General features: G+C 37.8%; 1 protein-coding gene across 1 annotated transcript in view; it reads right to left on the bottom strand.

Annotated features, from left to right (window-relative positions):
• Positions 1-21,717, bottom strand: part of ENPP1 (ectonucleotide pyrophosphatase/phosphodiesterase 1) — a 51,476-nt gene that overhangs the window by 18,223 nt on the left and 11,536 nt on the right. The window contains exons 2-11 of the mRNA XM_056487849.1: positions 18,479-18,551; positions 16,965-17,081; positions 13,987-14,112; positions 13,759-13,819; positions 8,626-8,723; positions 5,028-5,107; positions 3,597-3,716; positions 2,416-2,525; positions 1,173-1,238; positions 796-868 (exon numbers count right to left, since the gene is read on the bottom strand). Of these exons, the coding sequence (XP_056343824.1) occupies positions 796-868; positions 1,173-1,238; positions 2,416-2,525; positions 3,597-3,716; positions 5,028-5,107; positions 8,626-8,723; positions 13,759-13,819; positions 13,987-14,112; positions 16,965-17,081; positions 18,479-18,551 (924 nt within the window). The remainder of the gene's footprint in view (positions 1-795; positions 869-1,172; positions 1,239-2,415; positions 2,526-3,596; positions 3,717-5,027; positions 5,108-8,625; positions 8,724-13,758; positions 13,820-13,986; positions 14,113-16,964; positions 17,082-18,478; positions 18,552-21,717) is intronic.

Below are 21,717 nucleotides of genomic sequence, written 5' to 3'. Positions count from 1 at the left end.
AGAACTTTAAGCAAAGAAAAAGATAGCCAATTTAATAATGCTCCCCATACTGCAGTTCCAATTATGTCTTCCTTACACAAATAACTCCTCCTCACAGCTCAAGAGGAATTGGCAAGAGCTTTTTTACTCTTGTCACCACTGAAGCTAAACACCTACTTATGATGCCTAAACTCCCTGACTGCTCAGGATGGGAGAATTTTACAAAGGTCCTGAATTCCCAAGAACTTTTTCCTTTTCCTTTTTTCACTTTGGTGAAAATTTTAGCTGCAGTAAAGCTATTCAGTACTTTTTAAGACAGTAGCAGTCCCAAAGATTTCTTACTTATATAATAAATCACAGACTGTGATGGGGCCAATGTTCCTTTCAGCTGTCTCTTTCTGAGAAGGCATAAATTATAATTGCAGGGAGATAAGGCCAAAATCCACCTAACCTTAGCACAGAGACTGGAGGAAAATGTGTGACAATTGCAACATGAATACTTTATCACCACAACTTGGACACTGTTATGCAGACCTCTCTTCTTGCTAAGTTGAAATTATATAAATTTTCTGTCCCCATTCTCCTCCCCTGCAAAAGTTATTTAAATAAAGAAAATTAAAATTAGGTTGCTAGATAGGCTATTATATGTTTTTTATCAATGTTAATAATGGATGGACTGTCTATTCACAATTTTTTTTTCCTAAAATGCATACTTCATATGATCTCAGTTAACCTAACATGAATTATGGAAGTTATAGAGCAAAGCTTCAAATTAAAAAAAAAAAAAAAAAATTAAGAAACTACAAAACTACTTACTCCACTGCTTACTGGTCCAAACTTATGGCCCGAGGAATCTGGTTCTTCTAAATACAGAGTGTAAAAGTGTGGTCTATATCAAACAGTACCAAAAATGTAATATTTTACATACATGTTGAGACAGTTTGAAGAGATTATATTTCAACAACGGAGATCAAATATTGGAAACAACACTGTCATTCAGTGGGAAAAATACATTAAATGAAGAGATGCAACTTAATTTAAGAAGTTTTCAGTCACAGAAACAGATCTGCACTAAATAATATTTTAACTTTGTTAGAATAAAGCATAAGATATCATTTAAAAGATAAACTTTACAAAGTAATTCACTGCAATACCACTGAAACAGGAACTCATACTCATAAATGTATTCCTACCTTTCATCTTCAGGTAGTTGCAGCCAGCGAAGGACAGTCACTACTCTTTCTTCAAAGGGGATTGAGCTGCATCAAAATAATACAGCATCAATCAATCATGTATTTCCAAGAGCTAAATCTTTTAGCCATACATTACCAAAAAATAACTGTACTTCGGCAGAAAAAAAAAAAAAAAAACAGAACAGGCTTTTCAGCAGGACACATTTGTCTATGCTAATTGCTTGTGACTCTACAGGAGTTTATGGTCTGATATTAATCTCCCTTGAGTATCATTCCCAATATGAATAGAATAATACTCCCAGTAGTGCTTATGCTTATTATACAAAGCAAATAATTGGCCTCAAGGTGCAAAGTCACATGCAGGGTTTTATTCCTATATGATGTTTTGAAAAAGTCCTAGTTTAGGAGTGGGCTTGGGTATATTAAATTTAAATAGTTGAAGGAAAGTTTCTCATACTATGTTACAAAATAGATCTTTGCATCAATTACTGAAGTAGACCAAAAATAAGCACATTGACCTTTAACAACATGAGGCACCCACAAAGTAAGTATTCAATGTTTCACACAAGTTCAAGTAACAGTGCATCATCACTTCCTAGGGAAGAAAATATAGGTAGCTAACCAAGAATCAAAAATTCTATCCTATATGAAGGGTGTAGGAAGAGAAAATGATCCTAAGATAGAAATGAGAAGCCTGATTTCTTAGCCAAGGTTTGAGATTATTAAATAAATGGTGATAAACTTTTTTATTTAGCAGAAAATTTTTAATTACAATGACGAGCAATCACTGACTAAAATATGAGTGCATTTTCAAAATCTGCAGTGAAAACAATTTTAAATCAGAATAGCTTACCACAGTCAACAATAAAACTTTAGTTTTCATGGCCAGTATTACATCGAAGCCTGATCCATTCACTGCATGAGAATTCTGGATTGAAATATTCTACACCAGCCACAAAAGGTTTTTATAATGAAAGAGTAAAGCACAAGAGCTTCAAAGCTGGTTATGCTTAAAGGTAATTTTTTCACATCTTACCATTAAAATATTTCTTGAGGAATGAAAAGATAATTAAACAAAGGCTCTACATTATACTGAAACAAAGTTAATTGGATCCTAGTCAGTTTTCCCCATTGTACAAAATTGTTTAGGAAAGTAGGGGAAAAAAATTGCACTTTCTCTGGCATCTGTCCCACTGCAATCATTACAGCCAAATATTCCTCCAAGACAGAGGCGTTTACATACCCATTGTATATTTCATACAGGTTTGGAAAGGTTCCATTCACGGCTACATCAGACCCAGGCCAGAAGAAGGTCCCTGCCTTCAGCCCTTGGTACATGGCCGTGAGCCAAATCTGCCGGAGAACATTGGCCGTCGTTAGCGCCCGCGGCAGAACCAGCTGAGACACCACCACAGCCACCCCACCAGCTCCCTCCCTCAGCCAGACCAGGCACTAACAGCCTCATGGGGCACTCCACAGTCTTGCCTGTCATGCTATCTGCAGGCCAGACACAGCTCATAGGCTGATTCCTTGTGGCAAACACTCTCACCCCTGCTGCTGCAACGCCACGGAGAGCCAGGAGCCATGAGCAGAAATGCAGAGGTAGAACCATGGCTGAACACCAGTGACACAAGAAGGGGTGGGAGTATTCCAAGAACCTTTGTCCCACACACTCTTGACATATGGAAACTGTTTGGTCAGTTATTTTGATTTTACTGCTGCTTTCATGGTTTACAGATTTCTGCCTTCTGCATGTTTCGTGCCTAACTCTATTCTCAGTGGCATGCAAGTTCTACACCTGTGTGTTCTTTCCTCAAGGAAAAAAAAACAACCAAACAAAACCAATTAAACATTAAAAAAAATCCCGCAAAAACAAACAGAAAGAAAACCCAGTCTTCCCCATACTAAATAGTTACATCTGGTGCCTTGCTGTTCTTCAGGCTACTGCTCACTCAAACTTTTCCATGCCAGTTCATTTTCATGGCAATCTCATCAGTTTTGCCACAGGTGTGTGATTGAGCTGAGACAATTTCTTTTAAAACCACACCTTTAGACTTACAAGTAATTTAAGCAGAGCATAAACCTTTATTATTCTTCTTATTACTCAAACTTACTGGTCTGTTGACTTTCCCACAGAAGTCAACTGCAAGCCCACTCATGTTAAAAACAGACCAAAATCTGGTATCTATATTAGCTATTTTAAGCCTGCATTCTCCCTAGGGAAAATTCCATTTAAGTTCAACAAAGCCTGTTATATTTTGTTTCATTTGTTATTTTGCAGCTTTGTGTGGATATTCCCAGTGGTGCTGAGTAACGCTTCTTGGCTGACTTAGAATTACCCTCTGTACTCTTTCAACATCCTCCAAGCTATACCAAGTAACATAACAGGGTGATGTACACTCTCAGAAGGGTATTAGTACTTACAGGCTGGCCTTGGTACCACTGTGGATTAAACTTCTCCTTACTTTTAAGGGTGAAGGATGCATTTCTTTTGGGGTCATACATCTTGTTATCAATTATACCATGAGATTCAGGATACAGCCCCTGTAATTGAGAGTATGCCTTGTTGCAGTGCTTTAAAGAAAAAGAACCTTACAGCTACTCAAACATGCCCTTTAGACAAATACATCAATTGAACAGTCACTCTGCTGGTGACTTCTACTCCACCAGTAGGTCAGGACCCAAATTTAGCAGCATCATCTCTCATTGCTGCCAAGCCCTACCTTCCAACCCTCATTTGCTCCTCAGTGAGATTTTTTTTAAAGTTAGGCACTGTCCTTTGGGATCAAACTGAAAGACACTGTTTGAGTTCACACATTTGTTGCATCTTTAGTACCAAAGATAAAGCAATTACCTATGCTAGACCTCCATCACATGGACAAAAGCTCTAACCCTAGAAAACCATTACATGAGCAGTCAAAGAAGTGCAGGCACCAGGTCTTAGGTAGTTTTTTGCAGACTTTGTGCTTTAAGCAGACTAACTCCTTTTTAAATTTATAAGGGATAAAATACCACCACCATTAGCACCTTGCTATCTTTCACAAGAATGAGGAGTTGAGATAAAGCTCTCTGCTGTACACCTCACATGGCTGCTGGGCATGATTAATGCCTCATAGTTTTGTATTCAGTCATGGAGATTTGTGAGGATTACACAATTAAGCATTTCATCCCTCAGTTTGTACTCCCATCAAAGGTCTTGACAAACTGGGGAGATCAGAAAGCACAGATCTTTGTATTTGATTGAATTTTAGCTGTGGCATGATGAAACTAAAAAAGGATGTCCTGGACTCCAACTCTTCATTTGTGCTGAAAATCTCAATTTTTCTTTTTCCTCCTACATGCAAGAAGTGGCAAATTTACAAGATGAGCTTTGTGACATTTCTATGCAGGCTTGGGTACAGTCCATTACACAGAGCCAATACCAGCATGATGCTCAAATCTTTCCTCTCATTTCATACCCTTCTTTTCATCATGCCAGGCTACCCTAATGAAGTGGAATAAGGTTGGCAACTTAAAGCAGTGAGGTTGCTCCCACCCCAAGAGAGGAAACTACAATTTACTGGAAATATTTACACAAATTAGTAGCTGTAAAGTGATGTGAACTTTTGGCTACATGGGATTTTTCACAGCTACTCTTGGAAGAACTGGACTTACATTAGATCTGGCCACTTAGCTGTAGTGTTATGTAATGGCTATTAACCTAAATTACTTTAATATAATACATATTTTTCCTATTCTGAAAGGGAATCAAATTATTTTAATAAAGCATCAAAATATATTATTCCCTTAGAGAAAACTTGATAATGAACAGTAGTAGAAACATATAATATACATATTATATATAAGAATTCTTACTGTGACAATGGAGTAATGGTTGGGAAAGGTTTTTGAAGGATACACTGGTCTCATATTGGAAGTGGATGTTCCACATTTCTCTAGAGGAAGCAACAAAGAAAGTCAGCAAAATTACTGAAATAAAAATCTTGCAAGTTTCTCTCATGAAGATATATGGCTATTGAGGGGAAAAAAAAACCCAAAAAATCAAAACAAAATATATTTCCATAAAGTTTTCACTCTTCAAAATTTTGGACTTAATAATTAATTAATACTTTCTTCCCATATTCATTTACAAGTTGCCTAAATGCCTATTAACACAAATTTTATATATGCCTAATGGCTGACTGCAATGGCCACATGAGCAAAACCTACAGCCTTTGAGAGAAGCATGTACAGATAAGAATGAAAAATGAAAGAAATCACACCCTCAAAAGTTGCCCTGGTATGCAGTAAGTGCATTCTGCAGCTTGAGACCAACCAGACACTTAACCCTGGGTGCTCCCAGAGGTGAAGTGGCCACTGACACAGTGGTGCCTGCATCTCTAAGCCATCTGTCAAACCACTGCTTATTTTGCAGTCTTCCTTTCTTGTTTGTGAGGCTTTTAAAATACAAAAAGAAGCTCTTATTCTAGGATGAATGTCAAAGTTTTCTTTATCTCAATATACAAATCACATGGCTTTAGGGAGATTAGTTTACAGCATTTGCTTGTATGAAGAGGCATTAGCAAGGCAAAAACAACTGGGCAAACCTTATTTAAGGGGTCTAAATTCCATCAGCAAATGGGTGGGCCCAAATTTTCAGAAAGGAAAAAAAATTGCCTTTATGACAACTTAAAAAGTACCAAAACTGCTTCAACAGAAGCTAAAAAATGAAAACTAATGGCCCTGTAGGAAGAACATCTCTGGGTCATCTTCACTATGACTTTGGGTAATTATATATAATATAAATAGAATATAAATTAAAGGCTTCATAACATACGAAATGTTGCATCAAGGCACTTTGAACTCATTGGACTGGGGCTTCAATTAGATTTCAGTTGAAATAATCAATTTGAGCTAATCAAAATAAAAGAAGCCAGGCCAGAAAAACAAATCCTCTCAAGTCACACAGGGATCCCCACCCACACTTGTGTTCTGTAGTAACAAATGATCACTTGTGTCTTTTTTTATTACTGGAAAACACCTAGCACATTTCAACTACTTCCAAATATGTTGTTGAGATTGTTTTTCAAAATCTTAGTTTCTTGGTGTGGGTGGCTAGGGAGGTTGTCAGGTTTTTTCATTTTGCTTTGCTTTTTAAAGTAATAGAAAAACACAAAAGTTTGGCAAAAATCCTAGGGGGTTTTTGCTAGGACTTTCCATAGGAGTTATCTTAATTCCTTTTGGCTTTTGCCTTAGCTAAAGGTGATTTAATACAAAAGGATCACTTATCTAAAACTTAAAATATCACAACATAATTCTATATGAAAATGTCTTCTCTGGACACCACATGTGCACAGCAAGACTATGCCTGGGTTCACTAAAATCCCTCAGCTCCATGCTGAATTGTCCAAATAGCAGGGAGAGCAAATTTATAACAAAACACTGTAAAAGTGAAATCATGATCTTACAGGCATCTACTCTGACAGATTTCTCCAAGGAGACACCAGAATATCACTGTAAGCATGGCTGAATTTACAGAACCAAATAATGGCAATATTTTTATATATCAGAATTCTGCATTCGTCATCAAATGATTTAAAGACAAAAATTCAGGCATCTAGCATGGTCCTAATTTAACAAGAACCAGGCAGTCCAATAAGATGTGAGTAGCTGCTCACTGCTTTGTAAATGCTGTCATTCTTAAACTGTCTTTTTTTTTTTCATTTAATAGTCCTATATAAATGGACTCTGAAATTATTTAATACAATTTTCAGCAACAGTCAAGCAATTTGTCCACTATTGTTACCTGTCTACACAGAGGAATGGATTTCATTACCCTTTTCTGAGCAGTAAAATCCTGCAGGAGTATTTACTCACTCATGTAGAAGTTAATTTTTGCAATATGACTGCTTCCACCATTTTTGGACACATGGAACATAAAGCACATAGAGATTTTAAGCCACAGGCCCTCAGAGTGTTATGGGATATACATCTCAGTGACATCAATTAATGAGAATATTTTTCTCTTACTAAAGAAAATGTGCTTTGTCTGAGCATTTTGTCAATTTTTTACTATGAGGGAAAAAAGAAGAAAATTGAAGATCCTGTAGCACATTGTATAGCAAAAGCCTTCTAGCATATTACCAAAAAATGTTCCAGAGTACTTCAGAACCATAAACATAATGCAGAATTAATACTTTCCCCATACTGGAGCAAGTATTTCATTGGATATAAAATGTGTTATTAGGCATCCTGGAGTTAGAATCTTTTAAAAATATACATTTTGACCATCAAAAAGCTCATAGCTGTGGAGAAGTGAAATGACTTCGATGAAGATGCAAAGGTATTTGTATTTCTTAGTGGTCAGAATTTATCATAGGTTCAGTGCAAACAGAAGTACAAGTTAATTACAGAAGTCAATGATAGAAGTCCCAGTGTAGTCTACCCAGACCAAAGAATGAAGAAGCTCTACAAGTGTAAGTGGATATCACAGACTGGAAGCCCTACTGATGCTTTGTGACACTCCTATCTTGTACCTCAGACAGAACTAGAATAATTTGTACTTGCCAGCCTCTCCTAGAAATGTCCCAGAAATCTTTTCCAGCTTGAATGTTTTATAACTGCATCTAGTGAAAACTTTGCAAAAGTCTCATTTTATTCTGGCATGGAACAAAACTAAAAGAACCCAAAACCTCAAATACATCTGCGAATTGTTATCCTCTGGAACACTACAAGTTGTAACAACCACTGAGTAAAAAAGAAAGTATTTTTACTGATTTATTTTTAGTCAAACTGAAACCAGGCACCCCAGGTAGTAATTTATGAATGTCAAGAAGATTGGCATATTTTTGAGACAAGAAATACCATCAATTCTCTACAGACCACAGCCAAAACAGAAACAGGAAAAGTAACTAAAATTATTTAGACACTACCAAATCGAGTAAGACACTAAAAAAGCTGGGGAATATTTCTCCTGGAAATGTTTGTTAAATTAAGGTTTTCTTGGATTCATTGCATTTCTACCAGCCCTTCTAAGTCATCTCTTCTTAGTCTCTTCCTCCTCTGTCTTCTTTTTCCAAATACAATCAAATGCTTTCTGCCTTGCTTTCCATTTTCCAAAGCCATTCCACCTAAACATGAGATGATATGCATTATAGAGTAAAAAGGATCTACTACATCTATTTTGAAGAAATAAAATAACCTCACAGCAAAAATATTCACCTCCTAAATATAATAGGGGCTATCACTTACAAGATTTCACTGAAAATCAAAAGGGCCCTTTCCTCAAGCCCTCTGTTTCTTGTCCTACCACTCTCCAACACCTCAAGTTCTTTGTGCATGGGTGTTCTTCATGGCAACAACAATTTCCATATTCATGGCAGAAGAGTGAGGATTTTAAAGAGTGAGCAAAGCTGCATCTGTGTTTTTTTCAGGTAAGACGTCATAATATTTCTTAGACAAAGAAGCTACTCACGTAATTTGCTAATAACAGGTAGGAGTCCACCCCAAGTCTGCAAATATTCTGCTCTGAAGCCATCCAATGAAAATAGTAGCACTGGAGACTTGGTAAATCTGAAAAAACAGAAAATGAACAGAAATTAAAAGACAGACTCTGAGAAAGAGTTTCCTACCACTAATTTCAAGAGAGTTTCCCCCAGACAGTGGGAATGTCCATTATGGGGCTATAAGCCATGCCAAGAAGTCCTCCCCAGCAGGAAGTTTTGGTGGCACAGTGGTGAGCAAACAAGCTGTCTGGTCCCTCTGATTGAGGGCTGGCAGAGCAATCCACACCCAGAGAGGCTGAGGTTTGCAGCAGCACATGCACAGAAACGTCATGACCAGGCCTGATTTCAAACACACCTACAAGATGAAGAACAAGCCACGATGCTCAGGTGAACCACCTAGTGGGTTTTGTACTCCTTATCTTGAAATCAATCCCATTGAAGCAACACTCAGCCCCTCCAACCCTGTTTTCCCACCCCGAGCTAAGAGCAGGGAAAGAAACAAGGCAATGCAAAGCCAAGCTTTCCTTTATTCACTTTGCTCCTGAACAACCTGTAACCTAGATGAGAAAAAAGGATATTTTTATATATATTTATATTTTTATATATATTTATATTTTTATATATTTATAAAGATATATATTTTTATATATATTTTTATATATATGTATGTATGTATGTTAAATCAGCAAGTAAAACACATACTTTTCCTTACATCTTACAAAGATTATCGAGCCAAAAAGAACTTGCTTACTTCTCCAGAAGTAACCAATCTCCAAACTCAAAAATGTGGCCCTGCAACTGGAAATACTGTTACAGCACTTCTGCCAGGAACTTGACAGATAAATCCAGAAACTGATTTCACTGGAACCAAGAAAAATAAAATCTCCCCTTCCAATCTCCACAGGACCTATGTTTTCCAGTCTTGACTTGTTCCCAGATTCAGTCCTGTTCAAACAATTTCTCTCCAACTGTAAGTACTTAAAAGATTGCATCACAGACAGGAATAGTAACTTCTGTAACATCAGTAACTTCTTCCTTGAGGAAAACATACCCTGTGTTTGACCTATAGACATGAGGGCATGTGAGACTGAAGAAAAAGAAAAATCACTGCTGTGCTAGTTTGAATAACTATTGAAAACATGGAAATTCATTAAAAAAAATAATATTTATATATTATAATATTATAGTATTAAAATATTATGTTTTTTATTGCAAGCTTATTTTTCCTTTTTATATTTACATTTTTTTAAAACTTTGTTGTACTTTAGTTTCCAAAAATAAAACAGTGAGGATAGAAGACAAATATTATTTATAAAGTGATGACAATTTCTTTAGTGATGTACCCCACAAAAAAAATTTGAAGAGTCATTTACAAATGAAACATTTATAATCTATGTGTCAGTCAAACATGACTATATTAAACTAAGGAATAGTTAGGCAACCAAAACATGTCTATCCTAAGAAAATTTTAATCAACAATTTGGACAAGACTTCAGTCAAAAGGATTTAATTAGTCAGAATTATTACACAGCCTACCCTATTCCCCAATAGAATAAAACTTTTAGATGCATTTCTAAGATGTACATTTGTAGCCTGCTTTTTAATTTATATAGCACAGGTTGGAACAAGAAATTAATGATTTTCAGGTCAAAACTAAAACTGTATGGCAAAAGAGTAATGAAACTTTATGCACTACCTTTGCACATACTACAAGTATTTTTTTGCACCACAGATTCTGATCTCTACAAGTTTTGCAAGTACCTTCACCATGCCCCTTCTCAATAAATTGATTTGCTTCAATGCAGAGATCCAAAAATTTTAACTGCAAAGTTCTGTGCAATAAAATGTGAACTTTGAGGCAAAGGCTGCTCAATATTACTTACCAACAAGTCTAACTTTAAAAAAAAAAAAAAAAAAAAAAAAGGAAAAAGAAAAAGAAAAAACCAAACCAAAACCAGAAAACCCCGCCAAACTTTAAAAACCCATTTAGAAAGGGACTTTACGCAATTGTTTCTGGTTTGGCATTTACAAGTAAACCAACTGTTAAATACATGTTTTGGTTGTCTGCAAATCTAACTACTGACCCCTTTGCACATGTAAAATTAAACCTGGCAAAATAGACCATTGCCACAAGGAGGGCAATTGCTCATTTCACTTCTTGTATACTCTACACATGCCAAAACTCATATATTTAGTGATCTGCCCGGGTGCTCAGGGAAGCAGACAGACCATGTTAAAATGCACTCTCTTTGGAACAGCTCCAGAAAAATCCCCAGACACACTGACCCAAGCTCCATTCTGAGGTATACCAGCCACTTCCACATATTTTTCCTGTCAGTAGCCAAGACTGCACTTGCTGCTTCATGAATGGGCTGTCATGTGCAAGCAAGCCTGGGAGGCTCAAGTTTTGGTCCTTTTGGTGATTCATGCTGGCTGTGTCCAAACAGTAAGACAAGCATGTTTCTCAGCTCCTGGGTAAATAGGTGTGCCACAGTCACATCCTGACTCCAAGCTGAAGGAAAGGCAGTAGCAGCTATCCCCTCCTATAATCTGTCTTCTATGGAAACATTATGCAGTCTGGATGATCTGAGAGGAAAGAACCATGGAACACATTGCCAAGTTGACCTTCCTCACTGCAGGCTGGTTAGACCATAATTAAAAGAGAAAAAAACCCAACAAAATAGGAAGGAAAAGGAAGCTCCCTTGAAAAGCTGAATGAAGTACACAGAAAACTTGCTATCCCACACACACCCATACACTCCTGCCTACATACAGCCATAAAGCACAGGAAGAAAAGCTTTCTTTTCCACTAAATGTGCAGAAAGCCTCAATAGGAGGCATAAGGGCAATCTCCAGATATAAAGAGAGATCAGCAAAGAGGAAAATCATCAGATGCTCTTACAGCTCAATGAAGACAGAATAAAAAGTAATAGGCCTGAATTACAGAAAAAGACATGAGGACAAAAAGACAGCAAAAAGTCATCAGTAAAGCCAACTATGTAAGTACCAGGATAAACTGATTAAGTAGGTTTGATTTTGTCTGAGTATTATTTCATTCCTAGAACAGTGAGAAGGACTAGATCACTCCTGAGATCTTACAGCCTATTAAGTTTGCAACACTATTAAACAACACAGGACCCAGTTTTGGAAAGACTTAATTGTGTACTGAATTTTAAGTAGTTGATCATTCTCACAGAAATGAGTGGGATTTCTCAGATTAAGCACTTCATCAGACTGTGTGTCATCTTTTGTCTATTTTGCACCACAGGAACAGCTAAAACCCAGCTAAAACTAAGACAGAAAAAAACCATCAATCTGAATCCACAAAACATGTTGTATTATCATGCACAGAATCAGAACTGATATCCTGAAGCCTCAAAATGAGCACTGCAACTAAATTCACTTGCACCCCCACCTACCACACAGCACAGGAAAAAGTAGATTGTTTACAGAGTTGTTACTTTTGGGAGAGGTTTGAGTGCTAGCAGTTCAACACGAGCCTTCAGTCAACACTGTTTGATTCAACTTTGACCACACATCACCCTTTCCTGGGCTGGGTTTTATTGCAACATTTTGGGGTTTACCGGGATTAAAACAATTTTAGAGGAGTAACTATGCCTCCCTTTCATGAGCTGAACAGAAGAAAAAACAAACAAAAAACCCTAAAAACAAGTTAATCAACAGGAGCTGCCCTGGGGCACTTGCGTCAGTAGCTTTGACTGTGGATCTGCACAAAACTCTTATTTGTTTACCAACCTCTTGGGGGCAACACTTCCCAACCTTGCCTTAGAGAAATCAGCACCCTAGACTCAGCTCCTAGCACGAGATCCCAAATGGCTCCTAAACTCAGAACAAAAGTTAACAACAAAAACTTTAAGAACCACCTGGCTTTCACCTTCCTAGATATGGAATTACTGGGCACTTGGACTGCAAGGGGGACAGAAGCTCCAATTTCTGTCTTGATGAAGGTTCTGACATGTCAGCCTCTGTTAGTGCTCTGAATCAGAGTGAAGGGTACTCAATTGGTATGAAATATTTCAAAAGGAAATGTATTTTGTTTGATAGTATTATAACTCTGGTGAATAAATATAGAATTATTTAAATATCCTCAGTTAAAAAAGTAATGATATAGGAAAAGAAATAAAATGGTTTTACTTTACTAGAAATATCCCATTGAATTATAATTTCAAAATCAAAATAAAATAGGTCTGTATTTGTTGATATTTGTCAGACAAGGATATAGTTATACAGTTATAGAATAGAGAATATGTCCCATAACATGTCTAGCAAGTACTTACTACTGGAACATAAATCAATCAAGAATTTAAGTCACTTCTATTGACAGCTCAGACATACAATCATAGTTTATAGTTGACTTTAACTATAAAGTTAGTTAGAAGATCCCACAGCAAAAACAGATCAAGTAATACAAGCCTTTTTTTTCCTGGCTGGGAGCTTTGCTGTACTATTCAAGCCCGAGTGCTGATGCCATAAACCACATGAGTCATTCCTCACACAGTGTATACATAACTTGCAGGGGCAGGCCCAATGTGGAGCTGAGCCAGAGAATACTAGGATCCCATAGCACTTTACACCTTTTAAAGAAAGTCATTCAGACAGCTTGCAGATAGTGTTGTCCCACTGCTGGTGGAGCTAGAACACAGATCTGCCCACAATTTGCAGTCCTGAGGCTAGAAAACTTCCTATTGGAAAGGACTTTTAAGAAGACAAGGGAGGGAGACAGTCTTAGGAGTCTAAGATTGCTGGATGGTCCCAAAATATTTGGAATGGTGGGTGTTGTAGCACATGTGAGTCAATAATATGGCTGGCAACCAGCCAGAGTTGCCCAGGGCACACTCAGTGAGACACAGCAGGGCCGAGGAATAGGCTTATCTTGCAAGCCAAGCAAGTGCTGAGATAGAGTCAACCTGATGTGTTAGTAAGCCAAATGCTGGCTGAGCAGGTGTTCGTCTCTGTCTGGCAGCTGTTTTCACTGCGTGTGTAAAAGGCAAGCAGGTCCCAGGAAGGCACAGCAGGGAAAACAATCTCAAAAATGAAAGGCAAGCAGAGAGCAGAGCTATGCAAATTTAAAATTTCCTCACCCTTTTGGACACTGAGGTTCAGTAATGTTCTCACACTCTTCTTCAACCCAGCTTGCCTCTCCTTAAAACAAATGAGTACAATTTATTTCTTAAGACAGTACATTCTTACTGATAGATGCAATTTTTTTCATTTTACCAGATTCTTTTAAAGTCATATTATATTCTTGCTCCTTTTATACAAATATGGGTACATATGAAAGATGGTAGTAATTTGTTGATGATATTTACCTTTACAAACAGCTTGATAATTGACACAACAATCTTTGTTTTCCACACAATCATCTGAACAGGAACAACGATATTCTGGTCGCCTCTTTTCTCCACACCTGAATTTATTGCAGGTCCATATGTGGGCTAAAAAACAGGTGAGAGAGAAGGACAGCACACTGGTTAATACTGCTGTAAATCCAGAACTAATAAAGCAAGTGTTAAGTTCAGCCTCATATCTCTACTCACTGAGAAATAGTCCTTGGGTGTAATAGAGATAATGAGCTGTATCATACACGTGTAGTATTGCAAACTTTGGCACTTCAGGAAACAGAAACACCCATGACTAAATATCCAAGAGCACAGTCATCCAAATACAGTTATGCAGCATATGGGTATAAATATCATAGGTTAGGAGGAATCTGTTTTACAGATGTTCTGAAATACGGTGATTTATGTGGGTTTAATCTGGTAAACTCATCCAATTAAAAAGTTCCCAAAAAATTCCCCAAGAGGGAAAAAAAAAAAAAAAAAGTCTGAATTTGGAATGCCTAGAAAACACTGAGCAGCATTAATTTATTCTGACTTGCATTTGAAGTCACAGTGGATTTCACCAGTCATCATCAGGCACTCAGTCTCTTTCAGCACCTCTTAGGCATAGGCATCACTGCCACTGTTTAAGACTCTATACATAAGCCCACAGGAAGACCTACTGACTTCAGCTCCACAGCTGATTTTAATAGAGAAAAGTGTTGGTTCCTCTGAATGGCATATTCCAGCACATTGTATCATTTGGAGACCTGGATGCCCTGGCTGAACATGAGCCAGCAGTTCCCTGGAAGCCAGGAGGGCCAACTCTGTCCTGGGGGGCATCAGGGACAGCATCACAGCCAGGCAAGGGAGGGGATTGTCCTGCTCTGCTCTGAGCTGGGGCAGCCTCACCTCCAGTGCCGGGGGCAGCTTTGGGTGTTACAAGGTAAGAAAGACATTAAACTGTTAGAGAGTACACAAAGGAGGACCATGAGGATGATGAAGGGTCTGGAGGGGAAACCTTATGAGAAGCAGCTGAGATCACTTTGTTTGTTCAGCCTGAAGAAAAGGAGACTGAGGAAAAGCCCCAACAAAAAAAGTCTTCAACATTCTCATGAAGGGAAACAGAGGGGCAGGTACCAATCTCTTCTCTCTGGTGACCAGTGACAGGAGTCCATGAAAGAGCATGAAGCTGAGTCAGGTGAGCTTTAGGTTAAATATCAGGAAAAGATTCTTCACCTAGATGGTGGTTGGGCACTGGAACAGGCTCCCCAGAGAAGTGGTGACAGCACCAAGCCTGACAGAGTTCAAGAAGCATTTGGACAATGCTCTCAGGCACATGGTGTCACTCTTGGGGTGTCCTGTGCAGAGCCAGGAGCTGGACTTCATGATCCTGATGGATCCCTTCCAACTCAGCATATTCTGTAATTCTATGATTTGTTATCAGTCATAAACATTCACTTAAGTGAAGATATTAACAGAGACATGGAAGCCAAATCAAAACATCTGAGCAGAGAACACTCAACGATTTTCATGCATGACTAGCAATTAGAAATCCCTGAAAGCATTGTCAGGAAGTTAATCTCACTTTCAGGTTACCGTACTTCAGTAATTCCACTATTTCAAATAGATCTTTACTTCCATGATAGAGAGAGGAATCTATTATGTTTCTAGTTACATGATACTATTGGGAAAATAGAATTTGATTCTCCACTGATGTTAGGGCTAATTTAGAAAAAAAATAAACACAAAAAACGCCACCAATGAATTAATTCACATTCCTAGTGCTAAGACAGACTCTCCAGTTTCTTTTTAAGAAACCTTTATACTCAGGGGGAGTGATGCAATAAAACAGGCAGAGTCAAACCCATGTGACTATAAAACTGGATATATCAACTATATACGTGTAACTTGACCTTTCAATAGCAGTCAATTGAAGCAGGGATCTGAGCTCAGTTTAATTATTTGGTTTTCAAAGTCCACTTTGGAATTTTAAATGTATCAGCATGGTCTCACCCAGAAATTAATCAAATGTATGTAAAGTGGAGTAAGAAGAAAAAAAAGTTATCTGAAAGGAATGCTGCTTTTGAAGCATAAAGGCAAAACCAAAGTAGAGAAAATAGCCAAGTGCTGTCCTTGGTGTTCTACACACACTAATATCTTTCCCTGTAAAATTTCTCCTGGGTATTTTTCACACGTTTGTCTATTTGACCTTTGCCTTCTGGCAAATCATGGCAGCTGCTTCTCATTTCACAATCCTTCACCAGAGCAACCTGTTTTGTCATCCTGCCTTGGTTCCTGCTGGTGACCCTTGCTTCACACTCAGGCTGGGGAGCAGCAAGGTCGAGGGCCTGGGCAGCTGGGTAAGGAGAGGTGGCAGCTCCCACAGAGCTGCTCTGCCCTTCCCCTTTTTCACTCAGGCCATGACAGACAAATGCAATGTGCAGAACTCACTTCTGCTCCAGGCTTGCCCAAGAGTGTAGGAGTAACCCCTGATGCCAGGGACAATGTGGAGCACTGTTGTCTCACCAGCAGAGAACAAAAAGCTGGCTGAGACCTCGAGTTGCCATTGTTCCTCCTCCTTCCAAGGGGGAGGGCAGCAGCACAGTCTGCTGCAGCCTCTCTCCTCACAGAGCTATGGGAAAGCCAGCCTACTATGTCAGCTCCTGAGTGCTCCAGCTGGGTGAAATACAAGCTTTGTTTGTGTGAAACAGCAGCTGTACCAGAGCCCTGATGCTTCCACAGGAGCCCCCAGTACCACCACACCACTGCAACTCCATCCAGGAATGTGACACAGAGACACAAAAAGGGGAGATGAGTGGCATCAGAGCCACTGTGCTGCTCAGCAGCCCTGCTTGGTACTCACAGCCCACCTGAAATAAGTCCTGACCACAGCAGTGCTCACACACTGAGCTGTCCCTTGCCAAAGAGCAGGAGAGATTGCTCCCTCAGCTTTTTTCCATCCTTACCTGGTTGTATACATGCTTCCTGGTAATCTAAGCAGCAGTTTCCAAGCTTGACACAATCTTTATCACAACGGCAGCTTCCAAAGGTCCTTTCAAAGCAACGACCTTTGCAGGTTTTCACTGTAATATTGGATAGTGTTAGATGTCAGTGGCTGAGCCCAAATCAGTCAACAGGCTAAATAAAAATAAACTGATACAGTCAGAGTGTGAAATGACACCGTTGGCCATTCCACAACTTACAGGATGGCTGCAAAAACAGTGACAGCCAAAGGAAAGTCTTATTTCCTCGTACTGAACAAAAAAATATTTTTTCATCATATTGATCAAAGGGCTCCATTCTCTTTTAGCAGGAACGTGGTGTTTCAGTATTGGCAGAAACCAATGAAATAAAAGCTAGTTGTGACTGTCTTTGCCTTTCTGTGTCACAGGAAGATGTGTGTACAGTCACTCAGAATATCTAGAATCTCAAAACCTAAGGAGGGCTGTTCCAAAGCAGACACAAGAGATGCAAACTTGAGTACACTGCTCACTGGTTTATTTTTTGTCCAATTTAAATATAAAAAAATACACAGCATTCTTCCACTAGACTGGGCTTGCTGAGGGCAGGGGAATAATCATTAAAAAAACAAAACAAAACAAAACCTTTAAGAATTTGGTCATACTGTCTAATCCTGAGCAATCACCAGAAGGGATTGAGGGAAATCCTCTACGATTTTGCTCCTCTTCTGAAGAATCTTGAGGTGTATGATATTAGGAAAATGAGATCTTTTGAGATACCAATGAGATATCAATACTGGTCTGAGATACCAATACTGCAGAGATGTAATAAGATGAGAAGAAACCTGTATATATTGTAATAGAAATTTTATAAACTGAACTTCTGTTAAAAATCATTTATGTTCACTTTGAAATTATTCTTCCTAGTTGTTCCCAAAGTGAAGCCTAATTTATTAAAAAAAAAAAAAAAAAAAAAAAAAAAAATCTTTCATAATCTTCTACCTGAAGAAACTTCACCATTGAAATAACCACATATTTTTCAGGACAGAAAACAGACAGAGGAATTCCTCCAGGAATGTTTTCAGGCTACATTTCTAACCAGCAAAAAAATAACTTTTTTTTTCCTCCATAATTGACTGGAAAAGATGAAAAAACAAATGTTCCAGGACAAAATGAAATAGAAGTTGTTGTGTTTTGTTGTTTCATTTTTTTTAATGGTGAACTGAAAAAAGCCAGCCATGTGACATCACCACAGTGACAGCTGGGATACATGGAAGCTGCCAGATCAGACACTGAGTACCAGGATCAGTTTACCTCTCAAGTGAGTACACACAATTATTGAGTACACCTGAGGTTTATTTTCTGGTATTTTTATTCCCCATTTACTGGTACTGCTTCAAGCAATCCTCTCCTCCTGCAGCAAGAAAGGTGGTATTCTGATTATATGAAAATTAATTCACAAAAAAAAAAAAAAAAGTAATTGTTTAGTAATATTACTAAATAAAAGGCATATTATTTACCATCTTTTGAACAGCTAGGCTTCAGGCCAAATATACATCCTAGGATTGTTGTTAACATGCAGACACAGAGTACCTGTGGGACAGGAAGGAAAAGAAAGTAATATTAAATTACCATTGAATGGTTTTGAAAGCACTCATTTTCTCTGTAATGTTATACAGTTGTACTGAAATTCATAAACATGCTGATTTGGAGGCTGATTTCATTGTTTTCAGCAGTTTTCACTTCCACAAATATTTATGGTGTTTGCAGTTAATTAGCAGTATATGAATATGCTTGTCACAACTGGGCCTGTGTGTATAATTTCTTCTCAGGTCCTTCAGCATAGACATATATCATCATGTCTTTCTTTATTTCCTTTATATCATTCTTTCATGATGATCTATTTCTTAAACATTTTATAGAAAACTTTTTACTGCACTCCTTCCTTCCTTCCTTCCTTCCTTCCTTCCTTCCTTCCTTCCTTCCTTCCTTCCTTCCTTCCTTCCTTCCTTCCTTCCTTCCTTCCTTCCTTCCTCGTATACTGTTCTAAGAAGTTTTGCCATTAACCACAAACTACAAAAAGAATACGTAGCCCTTAAGTGATACCTATAATTTTCTTAGGCAAGAAAGCCTTTTCCCACTTCCTAGCATCCAGTTCATACTAGATCTGGGTCCACACCATGGTAAGCAGCTGTAGGATGTCACATTAAGACTGACCACAGTGTCTTGCACTGACTGGAAACTATGGCTGTGCTCATTCTGGATTCTGGATGCACTGAAGTTATTGAACAAGCACTGTATTATCTTTGTCCAGCATGTTACAGCAGGATTTAATGCCTGCTCAAATGTAGAGATGGATTTCTTTTAACCTTATCAAGTATTGCATTTAGTCCATAAACTCTTCAGAAAAAGTATACATACCATCAGTGTTTATACAGTAATTAAAGAGAAGCCAATGATGTAGCTACAACAGCTATTCTATCTAAGTGAAGAATGTAATAAAGTACTTTGCCAGAAGTCCTGAAACAGAAGATACTGCAATAATGCAGACTTTCTTATGCAAAAGAATTTGGGGAGTTCTGGGTAGGGAAAATGTGCACATACCAGCTTTCCAGTCACTGTTTTCTGTGAGAAAATCACATTGAAGCAATACTTCAATAACTTCACATACATGGCTACACAATTCTATCCCTTTTTTTCTCCTTTCCCATCAGCTGAGTTAGCCTTGAGTAGGATACCTGGATCATATTGTGATGTAGCAAAAATTCCTTCCATTCTAAAAGGCACCTAATTATTTCTCAAGTTTATTCTTTTCAAATCCTGTGAGCACTTCAGTAACTAAAAACTATTTGTGTTGTTGTTAACAACTCTACAGTTTACTACACCATTTTGTTCATTAAGCAGTTAATAAAGATAGTAAGAAAGAAATTTCTGGAACCTGTAGCATTGGAATTCAGATATTGCTCTGAATTTTTGAACTAAAAATTATCAAAAATATTACATATATACCATTCATTTTAAAATTCAACAATACACTGGAACTGATGAAGCTGTGGCTTAGAATTCTGAACCAGACAAGTCACTGGCATCTTATTCAACATCATGTATAGCAAAGAAACAAGCACTTTCTCAGTTCAATTTCAGTCTTTGAATTGATAGGGAAGGAAGGAAAATAATAAAAGACTGAAGGGGGAAAAATCCAGCACAACCTCTTCCCCTGGGTATGAAAAAACTTACAGAAAGATGGAAGCCTCCATTAAACCCAGCTATCAAGAATGAACACAAGTACAGAGCTTTGTACTTTTGCTTTGGAGTTTTTGTTTGTTTGTTTGTTGTTTTTAAATCAGAATACTAACACGTGCTGTAAGTATCCAACACCTTCTGTTACGTCAGTATCAACAGTGTTATCTTCAGTGTAAATTGCTCTGGACCTTTGAAATCTCTCATATAAAATATCACCTAGATAAGAGCAGGTGCACAGGGAGAGAGGGGACACTTCAAATGCAAAATCCATGAAGAGGGCAACACCTGTTATTGTCTTTTTAACATTATTATTACCGTTGTTATTATTAAATTACAAATGGATTCATTTATTTTTTAAAGGCCAGGTTGAGAACATTTTATTTCAGGGTGAAGATTTATTGCTTCTCTGTTCCCACCAGGCCCTGCTACTAAGATCAAGGAGTAGAATGTCCTGTGAGATATAAACACAAACATGCTTTAAAACAAGCAAAACACACAGCTACTCTCTTTGTAACAGCTTTATTCCCTTATCTTCAAAGAGCTTCCTAGACCTATGACCTATGGGACTTATGCCACCTAAGGCATCCTTGTATAGAAAACACACTGCAGTGCCACTAAATGGACTATTAATATTCCCTTATGGAGCTTCAGTGTAGGTAATGCAGGAATTTGATCATGACACCAAATTAATGTAAAAAAAAAATATAAAACCCACTCTAAAGCAAAAGCATTATGATAATACTTCTCAACATAAAACTGGTAAAACTTTGCTACAATTCTCACAAATAATTCCTGTGATTTTGGCACCAAATGTAACAAAATCACAGTTTTGTATTGTATTCCATGTTGTCAGTTTTATGCTTCTATGAACATAATTCCAATAAGCAAAAACAAAAGGATTATGTTCACTGAGGCATATGAGTACTCTTTGGGGTACAAAATACTACAAAATGCAATAGTAAATGCAATTATAAACTAAGATCTTGAAAATCTTGACTCACTACATTAAATCCTCTGTTTCCTTAACCTTAGTCCCACTAGCTTAAATTTTTATCTTAAAAATATTTTACTGCAAAGCACTAAAGCTTCCCCCTCCTTTTTGTTTTCCTCTCTCTTTCTTTCCTTCTTTTACTTAAGAAAGAAGTTTCACAAAAACAGTAAGCTTACACATTAAGCACTTGACAATATTCTGGGACAGCCAAATCTAACCCAGTGGAACCCCATGCAATTGCAGCTTAGTGTTTAAGGCTTTGAATTGAAGCTTTATCTTGGGCTTGAATGACTTCAGTCACATGGATATTATCCACACAAATGGCAAAATGTTCTGCTGGAACAATAAGGAGCAGCTAATGCTGGCCAGCAGCAGCAGTCCTGGCTAGGCACATCAAGAGGTGTTACACCAGTAGTTGAGCTATGTCAATGGCAAGGCCCTAAGATTATGTAGATGATGAAGAATATTCAAACCATTTTTAAAGATCAAGATTCTCACTGCATCTCACTGCTGCACCCTAAAGAT

The sequence above is a fragment of the Oenanthe melanoleuca genome, chromosome 3 (assembly GCF_029582105.1).
Source record: "Oenanthe melanoleuca isolate GR-GAL-2019-014 chromosome 3, OMel1.0, whole genome shotgun sequence".
Classification (NCBI taxonomy): Eukaryota; Metazoa; Chordata; class Aves; order Passeriformes; family Muscicapidae; genus Oenanthe; species Oenanthe melanoleuca.
This window is presented reverse-complemented; position numbering and strand designations above follow the sequence as displayed.